Here is a 19,285-nt window from a genome sequence, read left to right on the forward strand (position 1 = left end):
GCTATGCCATGACATGTGCTCCTGTCGTCAGTTTGGCCCAGAGCAACATGGCGTCCTGGGTTTCATGCAGTTAGGCTAGTGGATTTAATGGTGTCAGCAGACATGCACGTCACATAGCGTAGGGACATGCCTGCTCTGTTGGAGCTAGCCCAGGTTGTGTGTGTGGTGATAAGGGGATCCCCTGTGCTGCTAGTCAGTGGGTGGAGGTAGGGTTATGTCTGATAACATCCCCCTGCACGGGACTGATACAGAGATGAGGAGGAGGGAGACCTGGGCCTGAATTCACAAAGCGCCTTAGAGTATGTTCCTTTACCGAGCAGATCAGTCACTCAATACAGTCTTCGCTCACAGTCGCTGCTGTCCCTGTCTGTTCCTACAGCTAGAACTGAGATGGGGAAACAATATTTTTCCCATAATGCCCCCTTCATCCTGGACCATGCTTCAAAAGATAGTTGGTGAAATTAGGGAGTTAGTCCTTGCCTGTTTTTAAGACTCTGATTGACAACACTGTTTGTGATAACTGCAGCTGTTTGTAATATTCAATTGTATTCGTAACTTGTGACACTTTGTCTTTTGTGTGCATTTTGTGTGTTTTTGTTTGGTAATATTTTATGTACACGCTGCCATTTCCCTGTTTTGCCTTCTTGCCAGGTCGCCCTCGCAAAAGAGGTTCTTAACCTCAGTGGGTCTTACCTGGTTAAATAGAGGTGAAATAAAAAAGGAAGTGCTGATCTACGATCCTCCCTCTTATTTATTATGATTTATAATGGCTAAACTGAGTCTCGATCCACCGGGACTAACACCACTGTATACCACGTAACCACAACCAGGGCCCCTTCTCTGAATGGAAAAGAACCAGTCATCCTTTTATCTCCTTAAAACCAGAGGTTGACTTTGTCGTGTAAGGGGAGGGGAGAGGTAATGTGCATAGTGTGACTGTATCTCCACAACAAAGATGGTACAGTCACACCTCTGAACATGTGAGTAGAACTCAAAGTAATCATGCCGGGTTGGGCTGAATCCTTGAGAAACAGTATGTTTCAAGTTTCAAGTTTGATTATTTTAGTCGTATGTGCAGGATAAACATGGTATTCACCGTCCAATAAAATGCTTACTCGCAGGCTCCTTCTCGATAAGTGCAGCAACAATAAGAAATAATCAAAGATAAGAATAGGAACATAAAGTCTGTGTGTTATAAAACTAACTTTCTCCCAAATCCCCGTTGACATCAGTGTATGATTTATGTGAAGGTTCAAGCTGCACGTGCATAGCTCAAGTCGGGCGCCGGCCACATTGTAAACATAACGAGTTACATTATCTGTGATTTGCATTGAATTATGACTCTCTAGTACTAATATCTAGTATTTCTGCACTACAGGAGAACACCACACAAGGACTCTCTCCCATATTCATTGGACTGTACAGACACATTCCCACACAATATTTAGCAGACACTCCTATCCAGAGCAAGTAGGGTTAAGTGCCTTGCTCAAGGGCACATCAACCGATTTTTTTTGTTACCTAATCAGCTCAGGGATTCAAACCATTGACCTTTCTGTTACTGTTAGGCGACCTGCCTCCCAGCCACACTAACATGAAACCAGATGTAGCCAGCAGAAACACACAGACCCACATTTACAGTTGAAACGTTGACCGTACAGCATCACAGGAAGGCGGTTTGTGCGTAACATTCATCAAGTTCCCCAGTAGAGACAGATAGGGGGTGGCCCTTCCCTTGTGTGGGGTGATAAGAGCGGCACGCTGCACTAAGATAGAGCTATCTTGGTGGCTAACCTTTACCCGCCTTTCCACACACACACACACACACACACACACACCCCACTCTGTGACGGTTGGGGGATATGTCAGGCTCAAAATGGCCACGGCTGATGAGGGATGAGTGAGTTGAGGAGTGAAGGGAACTACTTGTGATTCCTAAATAGCAGCAAAAGATTGTAAACAAAACAGTATACATTCCTAGGATGTATGTTACAGCATTTCTTCTCTTGCAATTTTTGCTTTACATTCAGAACAGTTTCGTGTCTTCCTATAGTCTGCCATCTTTTTGTTTGAAATTGTAGATTTTGGACAGGCAGTCTTTTTTTATACTAAATGCTAACATATAAAGGGAGGTGTTTTTGTATTTCCATTTCCCTCTCTTCTCTAACATCATTTAACAGACACTCTTATCCAGAGTTACTTACAGTAGCAATTAGTGTTAAGTGCCTTGCTCAAGGGCACATCTGCAGATTTGTTTCACCTAATTGGCTCAGGGATTCAACCAAGCAACATTTCAGTTACTGGCCAAACGCTCTTAACTGCTAGACTACTTGCCACTAGTATATTTTAGCAAGAATTCATGTAGTGGCGATTCCCTAGGAAAAGCCACTGGCACAGGAGAGAGCTGTCCATAACACGTCCACAAAAATCAACTTTCCAAACGTTACTCTTTCTGGGTGAAATTCTCATTTATTGGGTATATAAAATATAAATAGCTCCAAAACACATATTCCTATAGAAGAGGTGCAGAGAGAGATGCATTCTAAAAGCTATATCTGTGACACGGTAACAACTATATGTGCTCTCCTCTCACCTGTGCTAACACTTCCGGGTCACCTGTGCTACCTATATACACACACTGACCAGTGACTCATGACCCCAACATATAGTGCCCTCTGGTGTACAAAACAAGTAAGAATAACCATTGACAGACAACATATGCACAACACATAAACAGGTAGTCTTCTGGGTTCTTTATTTTGATTTATGCATACACATCATACAACTATCCTACCCATAACATAATACAGATATCATACCCATAACATAATACAGATATCATACCATAACATAATACAACTATCCTACCCATAACATAATACAACTATCCTACCCATAACATAATACAATTATCATACCAATAACCTAATACAACTATCCTACCCATAACATAATACAGATATCATACCCATTACATAATACAACTATCCTACCCATAACATAATACAGATATAATACCATAACATAATACAACTATCCTACCCATAACATAATACAGCTATCATACCCATAATATAATACAGATATCCTACCCATAACATAATACAGCTATCATACCCATAACATAATACAACATAGCCTACCCATAATATAATACTAGATATACAACCTACCCATAACATAATACAGCTATCATACCCATAATATAATACAGATATCCTACCCATAACATAATACAACTATCCTCCCCATAACATAATACAATTATCCTACCCATAACATAATACAACTATCCTACCCATAACATAATACAACTATCCTACCCATAACATAATACAACTAGCCTACCCATAACATAATACAACTATCCTACCCATAACATAATACAATTATCCTACCCATAACATAATACAACGATCCTACCCATAACATAATACAACGATCCTACCCATAACATAATACAATTATCCTACCCATAACATAATACAATTATCATACCAATAACATAATACAGATATCCTACCCATAACATAATACAGATATCATACCCATTACATAATACAACTATCCTACCCATAACATAATACAGATATCATACCCAGAACATAATACAACTATCCTACCCATAACATAATACAGATATCATACCCATAACATAATACAACTATCCTACCCATAACATAATACAGATATCATACCCATAACATAATACAAGCAACCTACCCATAACATAATACAGATATCATACCCATAACCTAATACAGATATCATACCCATAACATAATACAGATATCATACCCATAACATAATACAACTATCATACCCATAACATAATACAACCAACCTACCCATAACATAATACAGCTACCATACCCATAACATAATACAGATATCATACCATAACATAATACAGATATCATACCCATAACATAATGCAGCTATCATACCCATAACATAAAACAACTATCCTACCCATAACATAATACAGGAGAGAGCTGTCCATAACACATAATACAGATATCATACCCATACAGATATCATACCGATAACATAATACAGCTCTCATACCCATAACATAATACAACTATCATACCCATAACATAATACAGCTATCATACCATAACATAATATAGCTATCCTACCCATAACATAATACAACTATCATACCCATAACATAATACAGCTCTCATACCCATAACATAATACAACTATCATACCCATAACATAATACAGCTATCATACCATAACATAATATAGCTATCCTACCCATAACATAATAAAATTATCCTAACCATAACATAATACAGATATCATACACATAACATAATACAACTATCCTACCTATAACATAATACAACTATCCTACCCATAACATAATACAACTATCCTACCTATAACATAATACAATTATCCTACCCATAACATAATACAGATATCATAACCATACAGATATCATACCCATAACATAATACAACTATCCTACCATAACATAATACAGATATCATACCCATAACATAATACAACTATCCTACCCATAACATAATACAGATATCCTACCCATAACATAATACAACTATCCTACCCATAACATAATACAGATATCTTACCCATAACATAATACAGATATCATACCCATAACATAATACAGATATCATACCCATAACATAATACAGCTATTGTACACATAACATAATACAACTATCATACCCATAACATAATACAACTATTGTACCCATAACATAATACAACTATCATACCCATAACATAATACAACTATTGTACCCAGAACATGATACATATATCATACCCATAACATAATACAGATATCATACCCATAATATAATACAACTATCATACCCATAACATAATACAACTATCCTACCCTTAACATAATACAGATATCATACCCATAACATAATACAGCTATCATACCCATAACATAATACAGCTATCATACCCATAACATAATACAACTCTCCTACCCAGAACATAATACAGCCATTGACCTTTGATAGAAAACCCTGTCTCCACACATATGCCTGTGAATCAAAGATGGAAAAAACATCAATGCTAATAGCTCTTTATTTCTCCTTCTTTCAGACGTCCTGCTGTGTGAGGTCCATTCTACTGTATCTCTCCCTCCTCCACTCCTCCTCCTCATCCTCCTCTCCCAGAGCAGCTGAGGCTGTCCCTGGCCCCCAATTACCTCACCCCAGCCAACGGCCCCCGTCCCACCGCCAAGCTGGCTGCTGCCATGACGTCCACCACGGACTTCGACAACGTGGAGATCACTCAGCAGTATAGCCGCATCAACACGCGCTTCGAGCTGCTGGAAGAGGAGCTGGACAATGACAAGAGCTCTGTACGACTGTTTGAGAGGTCACGCATCAAAACCCTAACAGGTGAGTTGGAGCTGGGAGGGGAGACCTAGGGCTCTCATGTGGGCTGGGTTGTGTTATTGGGGTGTTTTTCCCTTATGGGTTGTTCTCTGTCACCTACTGTCTCTTGGAATCAGCTATTATATGAATCAGCCTCTTGGCAAAACGCTATGCCTGCGGATGATCTAGCTAGCCACTAGCAGCTAGTACCACCGCTTACAGTGCATGTCTGCATGGGATCAAATGCTAGTCCCACCACTCCTTGTATTTCCATTTCCATCCATATGTCTCATCTATTTCAATGTCTATATTCTGTCCATATAAGAAAACATGAACGATGGCAGTGGCAGAATAGTATCTAGGCTTGTTTATGCTGTGCAGTATGTTTAATAAGTCTACCTGATAGCTTTGAGCCTTGTATCATCATGTCTGAGTTTGGCTGTAAGCCACACACACTCCCAGCAGAGCAGTTGAGACTTATCATACGTACAGTCTCTCTTACCCCCCCACACACACACACACACACACATACACACCCCTAAAGTTGCTGGGATCATTTGCACATTCCCAGAATTCTCCAGTGTGAGCGATGTGGACAGCTGCCCCCCCGAGTCCCAAATGGCACCATGTTTCCCTATTTATTGCGATATTTTGACCAGGACCCATTGGCTCTGGTCAAAAGTAGTGCACTATATGGAAATAGGGTTTGAAAGATGCGGATAGCTTGGATCTTTGGGATATCTGCCTGAGATTGTAATCAGTGACACACCTTTGGGGCCAATAAGTACTCACTCTGAAGGCCTTTTAAATAGTACCTCCGTCTTGTCCCATCGCTGCAACTCCCGTACGGACTCGGGAGAGGCGAAGTTCAAGAGCCATGCGCCCTCCAGAAACACGACCCCGCCAAGCCGCACTGCTTTGCTTCCTGACACACTGCTCGCTGAACCCGCAATCCAGTCGCGCCAATGTGTCGGAGGAAACACCGTCCAACTGGCGACCGTGTCAGCGGGATAGAACCCGGATCTGTAGTGACGCCTCTAGCACTGAGACACAGTGCCTTAGACAGCTGCGCCACTCGGGAGGCCGGATCTTTAGTGACGCCTCTAGCACTGAGACACAGTGCCTTAGACAGCTGCGCCACTCGGGAGGCCGAACCAAATAGGTTCTACCTGGAGCCAAAAATGGTTCTTCAAAAGGGTTCTCCTATGGCGACAACCAAATAACCCTTTTAGCACCTTATTCTCTAAGAGTGTAGCTAGCTGGTGTGTTGTGTTACTGCACTGTTGTCTCTGTAATGCAATCAGTGTCCTGTCACAGACAGAGGGGGGGGGGGATGAAAGAGAGAATGCGAGAGAAAGAGCGAGGGAGGGAGAGAAGGAAAGAGAGAGGGGAGGGAGAGAGAGAACGAGGTAGGCAAAATCAACACATCAGTGTTGATTTCCAGCTGGTGGACAAACCAAGTGTGAGCCACATCTACTGTCTGAGCTGTTCATAATGAGATTACACTTACATGACACAACATGTTAGACCCTACAACAAACATCGACTCTACATCCAAAGTCATAACCTTCTAAAATTCAGGTTGGGAATGCCTTGTCTGATCCACTGTGGTGAAGATGTTCACCCACTGTTTAAAATGTATGATCACTGAGGCATGTGCAAAGGATAAGCCTTCCAACCTACACGTCCCATTTAGTCGGGGGGTGCACAGCCTTGTCAGGAACACTTGTGTGCAGCCTGGAACATATTGTATGCATGGCTGGTGCGCTGGAGAAAGAACCACTCCGAGCTGAGCTGAGAAAGAGAGCGAGGGGAGAGAGAGAGAGAGAGGGGTGGGAACAGGAGAGAGTCATACGGGAGAGGTAGAGGGAACAGGAGAAGAGGACAGAGTGAGAGAGCGAGGGAGAGAGAGAGAGAGAGAGAGAGGGGTGGGAACAGGAGAGAGTCATACGGGAGAGGTAGAGGGAACAGGAGAAGAGGACAGAGTGAGAGAGCGAGGGAGAGAGAGAGAGAGAGAGAGAGAGGGGTGGGAACAGGAGAGAGTCATACGGGAGAGGTAGAGGGAACAGGAGAAGAGGACAGAGTGAGAGAGCGTGAGAGAGAAGAGGAGAGAAGTGGAGTGCTGCTGAGCTGAGCATCTCTCCCAGCTCCATACTCCAGGTCCTGCAGACTCCCTCCATTGTTGGGGTCAGGACTCAGGACTCAAGATGAGCAGCCCGTCTCCATGTCTGTTGCGTGCCGTCACCCAGCCTCGGCTCCGAGAGGTGAATATCAGCCTGAAGACCAGGGTGACCCGGGAAACCAACAGAGAGACCTCCACAGACCTCCGATCCAGTGGAGTGGCACTAGGGAGGGACAGGGACAGTTACAGAGAGGCCACCAGGGACAGAGCCATCACCCCAGGAAGAGAGACCCCGCTCCGGGCAACTCTGAGCAGCAGCAGCCGCAGCCGGAGCACCCCACCCATCCACAGAGCCCTGAGGAGGGAAGCTAAGGGCGATGGGAGGACCAGGCAGGAGCCAGAGAACCAGCCTGAGAGGAATGGGACCCTCCGGGTTATATCCAAGACAGGATCTGGAGCACCTCATCCTCTGAGACTGGGTCTGGGTCTCTCCCCCATCTCCTCTTCCTCCTCGTCCTCCTCCACCTGCACCCCCGCCAGGCGTCAGCAGCGTCATGCCCCCTCTCTCCCGCGCCCCGCTCCGCCCCCTACCACCTCCTCCTACGCCTCCACCTCTGGCAGGAGTATGAAGAAGGCAAGGTGGCTGAGCTACAGTACCTCCAACATCTGCTTCAACTCCATCCTAGATGGACGCTTCAGGCAGCTGCAAGGTACCTGGTGTCCAGACTGGTCTGGGGGTGATGGTGTTGGTAGTGGGTTGGACACTAGCTACAAGTTACTGTCGAGGTCCAGTCTGGGGCTGGGGGTGGTGATGGTAGAGGTGGGTTCACAGCCCACCCTCTCTCATTCCCACCGCTCAGGGTCAGGGTTAAGGTCCAGTCTTGTGGTGGTGATGGTAGAGGTGGGTTCACAGCCCACCCTCTCTCATTCCCACCGCTCAGGGTCAGGGTTAAGGTCCAGTCTTGTGGTGGTGATGGTAGAGGTGGGTTCACAGCCCACCCTCTCTCATTCCCACCGCTCAGGGTCAGGGTTAAGGTCCAGTCTTGCAGTGGTGGTGGGGATTTGTCCCTCCCACCTCTCACCTCCAACCCCACAGTGGGTTAAAAAAGAGAGCACCATTTCCTTGTGTGCCCTTCCCATCCCTCTCACTGTGTTTGGGACAGATTGAGGCGGGGGAGGGGTTGATGGCGAGGTCTAGCTTGTGATGCGAGCGAGCATGTGGGTGGTTTGATTGTTCCTGCTGTCGTGTGAGCTGGAGAGTCGGGGGAAAAGAGCTGTGCTTCCACTGTAGTGGCCCTTTTTTAATGTGTGTGCATTTATTTATTTATTTTTCAGGAAGCAGTGGCTATGCCCCAATTGTTCGCTGAGTTTGATCTGAATATTTCATGGAGCAAACTCCTAAGAAGGACACGCCGTGTTTTTCTTTTCCCCCTCTACCGTTCACGGCAGGCCGTTGTTGTAACCTTTCGTTCCCATTTAATCAGAGCGGGATTGATTATGTATGATTACGTGTTCGCCGAATTGTCTTGTTAGCTGCGCTACCACCCCTCCGTCACACTAGCCACATTCAAATTTCACGTGAACTATTTTTCACCTGCCGTCACCGTGGTATGACGTAACATAAACACTAGCTGTATTCATATTCATTTGGTTTCTTTTCTCCTGATGAGCTGTGGGACTATTCAGAAACTTTATATTTGCCACAGATGACTGTGTTGAACAGCTATTGAATAATCCATCCCTCCTCTCTTCCTTTTCTCCTCCTCTCCTAACTGCTAATTTCTCTCTCCGTTATTCGATTTTCAAAGAGAGCGGTTGTCCGTCACTGTGAATTTACGTTAGCTTGTTCTAGCCAGCTCCCTGATGACAGAAACACATTAGGAGGAGGAGAGAGGAGAGGAGGAAGAGAAGAGGACAGGTTGGAAAGAGAAAGAGAGAGACATACTTTCATTTATTCTCTCTGGTATATTTCAACATTTAGCCGACCGCTGCTGTCTAATGGGCTCAGGGGATTCTTATAGAGATGTGAAACTCTTCAAAGTCAGAGTGTTTTGAATAAAGCCCCCTGGATTCACCCAAATGCGGATGCACACAACTCTCTTACCCATGATGTAACCTGGTACTCTCTCTGTGTTTCTGTTTATGTCTTCATCATCTCTCCTGCCTCATATTGATTCATGACCTAAGCTTTTGTTATTCCATCATGCTTCTGTTAGTGTTACGTCTTTCTGTCTTGTCTGTGTGTTATATCTCCGTTGTGCTGCGCTCCGCCAACTGTACTTCATTCTGTCTCTGTTGTGTGTCTTTGTGTATCTGCTAGAGTAACAATGTCATACATGGTACCTGTCTGCAATGCATTGTTTATTTCTACCTCTACTTTGTCTCTGTCCTCTCACCCTGCTCCTGTTCCAGATTCCTTCAGGCGGCTTCTGTGTTGAGTTGAAATGATGTCATTAAAAAGTATTTCCCTACTGCCTGGGTGGGTGTTGCTTAGCTGTGCTGGGTGCCTCTGCTACCCCGGTGTCTCTGTCAGTCTGTCCTCTCATCAACCATGCTCCACACCAGACCCAGACTCCTGCAGCACTCTTCCCAACGGACTAAACTGGTCAGGTTGTCAGGTTGTATTCTGGTTATAGAAGGATATCTATGGGTTTTTTTTTGGGGGGGGGGGGCAGAGGGTGAGACAGGCAAGTGGGAGAATAGTAGAAAGGGTGGACGTGGGGATTGAACCGGGCTTCTAGACCACGGGCTCCGCCAGGTTTTGTTAATGGCTTGTTCTGACTCTGTTTTGACTGCTGCAGATGTGTTGCGCTGTGCTCTGCCCGTTGTCTCGTTGTGTTGTGCTCTGCCCGTTGTCTCGTTGTGTTGTGCTCTGCCCGTTGTCTCGTTGTGTTGTGCACTGTAAAAAAAGGTCATTCAGTGTACAATAACCAGCTGCAATAGGATTGGGGATTTGGGCATATGACTTTAGCTGAACCAACACACATTCTCAAGTTTGAATCGCATGTTCCCTCAACTTAGAATGTTGGGTTGCGTGAACATACAATTCAACGTGAGAATTTATTGTGCCTTATTTGCATATTTCCCGGTGCAAAACGGAACTCTTTATGACAATTCAGAGCCATGCAGTGGCTAGCTACACTACATACATAATTTGACCAGTTTCCCACACAACCTGCATTGAGAATGACTGCCAGGGCATGGAAGAGTGATTACTGCCAGGGCATGGACGAGTGATTACTGCCAGGGCATGGAAGAGTGATTACTGCCAGGGCATGGAAGAGTGATTACTGCCAGGGCATGGAAGAGTGATTACTGCCAGGGCATGGATTACTGCCAGGGCATGGACATGTGATTACTGCCAGGGCATGGAAGAGTGATACTGCCAGGGCATGGAAGAGTGATTACTGCCAGGGCATGGAGAGTGATTACTGCCAGGGTGATTACTGCCAGGGCATGGAAGAGTGATTACTGCCAGGGCATGGAAGAGTGATTACTGCCAGGGCATGGAAGAGTGATTACTGCCAGGGCATGGAAGAGTGATTACTGCCAGGGCATGGACATGTGATTACTGCCAGGGCATGGAAGAGTGATTACTGCCAGGGCATGGAAGAGTGATTACTGCCAGGGCCTCTGAACTGGAACAGCCATCTCAGTAACGAGTGCAAAAAGTCAAACTGCTAAGAGATTGGATTAGTTTAGAAAAATATATGTTATTGATGCTTGTGTAGCATAAAATGAATCAACCAATCAATGTACACGCAAAAACACAGGTATTGAAACAAACAATTGTGGAAATCAATAGAGCACACTGAGAAATATGATAGTGATGGCCGTGGTTTTGCTTGGTTTTGGGCAAACATACATTTCTCATTTTACTCAACAAGCTTGTTCTAATTCAGCTCACTTCGAGCAGAGTTAGCTGATTCAACGTATTGTAAGGTAACCAGCTGTGATAGGGTTGTGAGTTTGCTCAACACTTGGGCATATAGCTGAACCAACAGACAGTGTTGACTTACAAAGGCAAACATACATTGAAAAACATTCACTCGACAAGGTTTTATACATCCAGCTCACTGTGAGCAACGTTTGTTGAGTGAACAAACTTTGACACATTAGCTACATTTCCTGTCCTTCTGAAGTCCACCCAACTCCCAGAATAACGCTGGTTAAGCAATTGGTTGGCTTTTTTACAGTGTGTTGTGTTCTCTGCTCTTGTGTTTAGCCGTGGGCGGTTGCAGAGCCCGCTATAGTCTCTCATGACAGACTTCAAACATTAATATGACAAATGGAGTAGCTCGTCAACACAGTTGATTTAGTTATGGATTCCAAGTCGAGGTTACATACCAGCTAAACTAATCTCTCGTTGGACATCTACGTAAACATAAACCACGATTTTAGTTCTGGGTTAACCGAGATGACATACCCGCAGGTATCACTACCAGTCCTTTCCTCTTTACGTCCTATGGTCTCAGGCTATGCTGGGCTGATTCTGCTGGGCTGACTCTGCTGGGCTGACTCTGCTAGGCTGACTCTGCTGGGCTGACTCTGCTGGATTTGGCTAGCCACATTCAGAGCTATATAAGGAGGCTAACTGTGGGAAAACAGCCTGGCTCTGCACTCCAAAAGAGTTCTTCGGCTGTCCCCACAAGGTAACCCTTTTTGGTTCCAGGTAGAACCCTCTGTGGAAAGGGTTCTACCTTGAACCAAAATGGTTCTACCTGGAACCAAAAAAGTTCTTCAAAGGGTTCTCCTATGGGGACAGGGAACATCTTTTATTCTAAGAGCGTGGCTCTTTCTCTGGCTCTGCCTGTGTACAGGGGAAAACCCATCAGCATCAATAAGTCATGTGTCTTGTGGCTGTAGCTCGCTGGAGTCAGAGTGCGGATAGGGCTGGAAATCAGTGGGAAGCAGCAGCATGTGAAACAACATAGTAGTATTTAGTTCAGCCTGTACTGATACAGACCTGGCCTGGATGGGAGAAGTGTGGGCCCTGGTCAAAAGTAGTACACTACGTAGGGAATAGGGCGCCATTTGGGATGCGCCATTTGGGATGCGCATTGTGCGTTTTATTTGTCATGACTTTTTCATTATGGTGGGGGTGATCCACGTGGATGTTGTGCAGTAGGCTCCTTGTTATTTACCAGGCAAGAAACAGAATGGAACATGACTCATTTAACAATACTGCCTGGTCTCTTATGTAATATAGGACTATATAACACGGCCAAAGGTGACAGATTTGTTACATTTTGGCAATGCAGAGAATAGATGTGAGAGCAATGATGACAAGTCATTTTGAGTGATTCAAAAGCAAGGACTCTTTTTTTTGTCAAAAATGTTCCTATTTTGGTCTCTACAGACCAGGCTTAGAAGCTTACATCTCTCTCTTGTCCCCACCAGTATCATTTTCTCTCTATCCCCCTTTTCTCTCATTCACCTTTCCCTCTAGCTGCTTGTCCTCCTACTTTCTCCCTCTATCTCGGGGTTACCTCCCTTCCGCTCTCTTAGTGTGTGTTGCTCTCTCACTCTGCCCATGCCTCCCTCTCGTTCTCTCTCCCTCTCTTCCCGTGCCTCCCTCTCTTTCTCTCTCCCTCTCTTCCCATGCCTCCCTCTCTTTCTCTGTCCCTCTCTTCCCATGCCTCCCTCTCTTTCTCTCTCCCTCTCTTCCCATGCCTCCCTCTTTCTCTCTCCCTCTCTTCCCATGCCTCCCTCTCTTTCTCTGTCCCTCTCTTCCCATGCCTCCCTCTCTTTCTCTCTCCCTCTCTTCCCATGCCTCCCTCTCTTTCTCTCTCCCTCTCTTCCCATGCCTCCCTCTCTTTCTCTGTCCCTCTCTTCCCATGCCTCTTCCCATGCCTCCCTCTCTTTCTCTCCCTCTCTTCCCATGCCTCCCTCTCTCTATCTTCCCTCTTTTCTTCCCATGCTCTCTCCTCCCTCTCTTTACCTCCCTCTCTTCCCATGCCTCACACTCTCTCTATCTTCCCTCTTTTCTATATGCCCCCCTCTCTCTTACCTCTCTCTCTTACCTCTTTCTCTCTCTCTCCCTCGCTCTCTGTCTCTCTCCCTCTCTCTCTCTCTCTCTCTCTCTCTCTCTCACTCTGTCTCTATCTCTGTTCTACACAGGCTGAGGGACTGAATCATTTATAGTACAAGTCATTAAGGATGCAGTATTTTGCACTCTTATATTTGGGACACACACATACACACACACACACACACACACACACACACACACACACACACACACACACACACACACACACACACACACACACACACACACACACACACACACACACACACACACACACACACACACACACACACACACACATACACACACACACACACACACCACACACACACACACACACATACACACACACACACACACACACACACACACACACACACACACACACACACACACACACACACACACACACACACACACACACTGTGGACCCTGGTCAAAAGTACTGCACTAAATGGGGAATATGGTGCCATTTGAAACGCTGACAGTGTGCTGATGGGGACTTTAAAGTGTGACTGTGATCTCCTGCTCTTAACCAGTAGGGAGACATGATATTCGAACTTACATAACTCACAACAACGTTGATGTTCCTACTCTCAGAGGCCTTGTGGATTCTAATGTCTGTTCTCAACACTTACTCAGTCAAGCCTTGAGTTTTTCTTCACGCAACTGCCCACACAAACGCATGGTTTGTGTCCTGCTACGTTTCAGACATGATAAGTTCCATAATGTACACCCCCCCCACCCCCCGTAAAGGATAAAGCAAGAAGTATAACACTTCTTTTACAGTTCAGATTCCACTGGTATAGAGGTGCTTGGGTGAATTAACCCCAACAAAACAAACTCCTAGGTTATTACTGTCTAACCTAGTTCTCTTTCTGTCTACCTCCAGATGAGCGTGAGGCGGTCCAGAAGAAGACCTTCACTAAGTGGGTCAACTCCATCCTGTCGCGGGTCAACTGCCGTATCGTTGACCTGTACCTGGACCTCAGGGATGGACGCATGCTCATCAAACTACTGGAGGTCCTCTCTGAAGAGAAACTGGTACGTGGGCGTGTGTGTGGACGGTGTGGACGGTATGTGTATTTATGATGTATTGTATGTGTGCTTAGTCTGCGTGCTTTCTTTGTCCCTGTTATGACATGATCTGATGATGTCCAGATCAGAATGGAAATACTCGTCGCAGTCTCATTAATCACTTCACTGCACTAAATAGCAACACACTACACGTTTACGTTCTATTCTTCTCTCTCTTCTCTCTCCCTTCCTATCTCCGCCCCTTACTCTCCATCCTCTCCCTCTCTCCCCCCCAGCCCAAGCCCACTAAGGGCCGTATGCGTATCCACTGCCTGGAGAACGTGGACAAGGCCCTGCAGTTCCTCAAGGAGCAGAGGGTCCATCTGGAGAACATGGGATCACACGACATCGTCGACGGCAACCACCGCCTCATCCTGGGACTCATTTGGACCATCATCCTCAGATTCCAGGTGAGTTAGGATTCTTCTTCTTCTAGCCAACCACAAAAAAAAAACACAGGTTACAAAATGGCCTAAATTTAAACCACCCTCTGCTAGCCTGGTCCCAGATCTGTTTGTTCTGTATTGCCAACTTCTATGTCTAGGTGGCAAGATAGAACAAACTGATTTGGGACCACTAGGCTTGGTGAGATAGCTAACCACTATAACAACAACACTGGTTACAAAATGAACTAGAACTCAACGTAAATCCCCTCTGGCTGGAGCTGTATACGGTCTGGTTTCAGCCAACAGCTGACCTTATCTGGTGCTAGAACTAAAACCACATCCCAAACAAAACATACCGTGTGTTAGATTATTTTATCTGGAAACAGGCTGATCCAGTATTTATTTTCAATTTGACAGCCTATTGTTATTTTTAGCTTTGCTAGTTCAAACAATATGCCCTCGCTGCTGCATTATTCACACCTTCAAAAAGGAGGAGAGGGAAAAAGAGGAGACGACTAGCTAGCCTCTTGTCGGCATCCCTACGTAGCATCAGACCAAACGGAGGAGAAGAGAAGCAAAGCGGTGCTAAATTTAGCCTCTCTGAGGAGCGGTATGTCTCACAGATAAAATCACTGTTCTAATTACTGACAGTGTGTGTGGGAAAATAGGTGTGTCTGGATGTGTGTGCGTTCGTTCGTTCTGGTGTGTGTGTGTTGGTGGGAAAATAGCTGTGTGTGTTTGTGTGTACATGCATTTGTATGCGTGTGCGTGTGTGTGTGTGTGTGTGTGTGTGTGTGTGTATGTGTGTGTGCAGTTAGTGGGAAAATAGGAACCTTGGAAATCAACAGTTTTATCTAAGGTTACAATTAGTGTAAATTAAAACATTACTTGATCAACCTTGTTTTCATAGGTTCATACTGATAAAATATACACTTCGTACTTCAACCTAAAATAGGAAATGGGCAGTTTATGCCTAAACATTCTTCCATTTTCAAATATACAATATGTATACACTACATGCCCTATAACATTTAGGTATCGTTATGTAGGTCTTGTCTTCTCTACCACGTAAGAACAATCTGGTCTAGTGTCCACTCCATTGTCGTTACTGTAGTTGACTGTCTGTCCTGCCTGTCCCTGACCTACAGATCCAAGACATTGTGGTGGAGATGGGACAGGCAGACGGGACCCAACGGGAAAGCCGCACAGCCAAGGACGCTCTGCTACTCTGGTGCCAGATGAAGACTGCTGGGTGAGATTGAAAAAAAAGAGTCTTATTTAGTAGACTATTTTATCCAAAGCAGCTAACAGAACTGTCAGCTTTGACAGAGACACATATATTCAGGAAGTTTGGCCCGTGTGAGAATAGGACCCATAGAGCTTCTATATGGAATTCTGTGCCCACAGCCCTGATGTTGCCAACAACCATGCTCTAACTCACTGAGACATTGGAACCGCAAAATGATCAATGATCAGGGTTGCCTGGATAACGCCATCTTGATTAGAGATCAGTTTATCTGATTACGCTGCTAAGTCCTCTAAACTACTGGGATCAGTTTGTGATTGAGGTCAGTCCGTGACATTGACTCTTTGTCCTTCTTGTGTTTTTACAGATATCCGAATGTGAACATCACCAACTTCACCACCAGTTGGAAAGATGGCATTGCATTCAATGCTCTCATACACAAACACAGGTAAGAAGAGATATAATGCCGTGTATAATGCCATACCATCTCCGATGGATCTCGTTGCAGGCAAATCTCTCTCTCTCTCTCTCTCTCTCTCTCTCTCTCTCTCTCTCTCTCTCTCTCTCTCTCTCTCTCTCTCTCTCTCTCTCTCTCTCTCTCTCTCTCTCTCTCTCTCTCTCTCTCTCTCTCTCTCTCTCTCACTCTCTCTCTCTCTCTCTCTCACTCTCTCTCTCTCTCTCTCTCTCTCTCTCAATCTCTCAGGCCAGACCTGGTGGACTATGGTGGCCTGAAGAAGTCCAACCCAACCCATAACCTCCAGAATGCCTTCAACGTAGCAGAGCAGAAGCTTGGCGTGACCAAACTGTTAGACCCCGAAGGCAAGTTACAATTTCCTGTTCCCTCATCTAGAACTATGGGCCATTTTCCCAGACACAGATTAAACCTAGACCTGGACTAAAAAGTTTAATGGATAATCTCTATTGAAATAGCTTTTAAGTCCAGGACTACGCTTTACCTGTGTTCGGGTAACCGGTCCTTTCTAGTCTTTATGAGCTGAACTCAAGGCTGAAATAAAAGAGTCCAGTGATCTTCTAGCTTTCATGGACTGTCTGTTCGTTTGCAGATGTGTTCACGGAGAACCCAGATGAGAAGTCCATCATCACATATGTTGTAGCATTCTACCACTACTTCTCCAAGATGAAGGCACTAGCAGTGGAGGGGAAGAGAGTTGGCAAGGTGAGGATGGGATAAATAATGCAGTGTGTGTATGCTTGTGTGTGTGTGTGTGTGTGTGTGTACATCCGTGCCTGCTTTGTTTACCCAAACACCAAAGCGCTTGGGTAACCTCACCCTCTGTGTCCATCCTCTAGGTGCTAGACCATGCCATAGAGACAGAGAAGATGATTGACAAGTACGAGACCCTATCGTCAGACCTGCTGATGTGGATAGAGCAGACCATCATCGTCCTGAACAACCGTAAACTGGCCAACTCTCTAACTGGTGTCCAGCAGCAGCTCCAAGCTTTCAACTCCTACCGCACCGTGGAGAAACCACCCAAGTTAGTCACACCAGCATGCCTTAATACAATATACCCCAACTAGGGTTGCACAAATCCAGTACATTTTCCCCAAAAACATCAAGTTTTTCTAGAAATCCTCCACGAATCCTCCAAATGCGAAACTGGGAATTTGGGGAACATTTCTGCAAGTTTGTAACACTAGTTCTAGCATGAAAACACGTCTGATACCATTCCACTTGTTCCGCTCCAGCCATTACCACAAGCCTGTCTTCCCCAATTAAGGTGCCACCAACCTCCTGTGCTGGTCAACAAGTTCTGGTTCTGACACAGTGTTTATTGTTTTGTCTGTGATGGACAAGGTTCCAGGAGAAAGGTCACCTTGAGATGCTGCTGTTCACAATCCAGAGCCGTATGAGAGCCAACAACCAGAGGGTCTACACCCCCAAGGACGGGGCTCTAGTGGCTGATATCAACAGGGTAAGAGACCTGAGTTTTCAGTAATACTGAAACAAAGAGTGTAAGTTTAATTTAGTCGGCTGGTTCCGTACTTACTGACGCTATTTTGAGTCTGCCGGGATTCAGGAATGGAGGAGACACATTTAGTCAATTCAGTAATGGGTCATTTATTAATCGACAAAGCTAACAAGCACAAAGACAGAATAATGACTTATTATAATGAAATCCTACGGTAGCCAGCCGGCACTTTAAACAACCACGTTGCCCTCTGCAGGCCTGGGAGCGTCTAGAACGCGAGGAGCATGAGAGGGAGCGTGTCCTGAGAGACGAGCTGATTCGCCAGGAGAAGCTGGAGCAGATGGCCAGACGCTTTGACAGGAAAGCTGCCATGAGAGAGACCTGGCTACTGGAGAACCAGAGACTGGTGGCACAGGTAATATATCCACTTGGGCAGCACTCCTGCACACATATAGTCCATAACAAAACAGACATGCGCTATTCATTTTGGGGCCAATTCAGAGCTGAGATAAGTGGACCGAAATTCCTTCATTGATGTCAGTGGAATAATTGAGCGAAAACTTTTACAGATCTCAAGTCAGAATACCCTCCTTCTCCAAATAGACATACGTAACAGTTGAACTTCTTCGCCTCTGAAACATCCCCCTCCTTCCCCCTTCAGGACAACTTTGGCTACGACCTGCCAGCGGTGGAAGCGGCGAAGAAGAAGCACGACGCCATCGAGACGGACATTGCTGCCTACGAGGAACGCATCCAGGGCATAGTGGCTATCTCGAAAGAGCTGCAGTCTGAGCTCTACCATGACGCCAAGCGCATCGACGTGCGCAAGGACAACATCCTGAGGCTACGGGATTACCTACTGGAACTATTGAATGCTCGCAGGGCACGCCTGGACAAGAACCTCACCCTGCAGAGGATCTTCCAGGAGATGTTGTACATTATCAACTGGATCGATGAGATGAAGGTAGATTATTAATAGTAGGGTCATAGAAATGATGTGAGTTGCAGAATGATAGATATTGACAGGGATATAGTACATGTTGTTTTTACTATATCTGGACCCTGCTGCAATCGAACCTATAACCCTTGTGTTACTTGCTAGCTAACCCAC

The 19,285-nt window shown here is 45.3% G+C and overlaps 1 protein-coding gene across 2 annotated transcripts in view; it reads left to right on the forward strand.

Annotated features, from left to right (window-relative positions):
- Positions 1-19,285, forward strand: part of sptb (spectrin, beta, erythrocytic) — a 50,185-nt gene that overhangs the window by 10,273 nt on the left and 20,627 nt on the right. For both annotated transcript variants that reach the window (XM_042329868.1, XM_024436987.2), the window contains exons 2-12: positions 5,101-5,402; positions 14,424-14,575; positions 14,845-15,018; positions 16,143-16,246; positions 16,608-16,688; positions 16,944-17,059; positions 17,305-17,417; positions 17,552-17,739; positions 18,060-18,177; positions 18,431-18,589; positions 18,836-19,138. In XM_042329868.1, coding sequence (XP_042185802.1) covers positions 5,255-5,402; positions 14,424-14,575; positions 14,845-15,018; positions 16,143-16,246; positions 16,608-16,688; positions 16,944-17,059; positions 17,305-17,417; positions 17,552-17,739; positions 18,060-18,177; positions 18,431-18,589; positions 18,836-19,138 — 1,656 coding nt within the window. In that variant the 5' untranslated portion in view covers positions 5,101-5,254. The remainder of the gene's footprint in view (positions 1-5,100; positions 5,403-14,423; positions 14,576-14,844; positions 15,019-16,142; positions 16,247-16,607; positions 16,689-16,943; positions 17,060-17,304; positions 17,418-17,551; positions 17,740-18,059; positions 18,178-18,430; positions 18,590-18,835; positions 19,139-19,285) is intronic.

Source organism: Oncorhynchus tshawytscha, linkage group LG11 (assembly GCF_018296145.1).
Source record: "Oncorhynchus tshawytscha isolate Ot180627B linkage group LG11, Otsh_v2.0, whole genome shotgun sequence".
Taxonomy (NCBI): domain Eukaryota; kingdom Metazoa; phylum Chordata; class Actinopteri; order Salmoniformes; family Salmonidae; genus Oncorhynchus; species Oncorhynchus tshawytscha.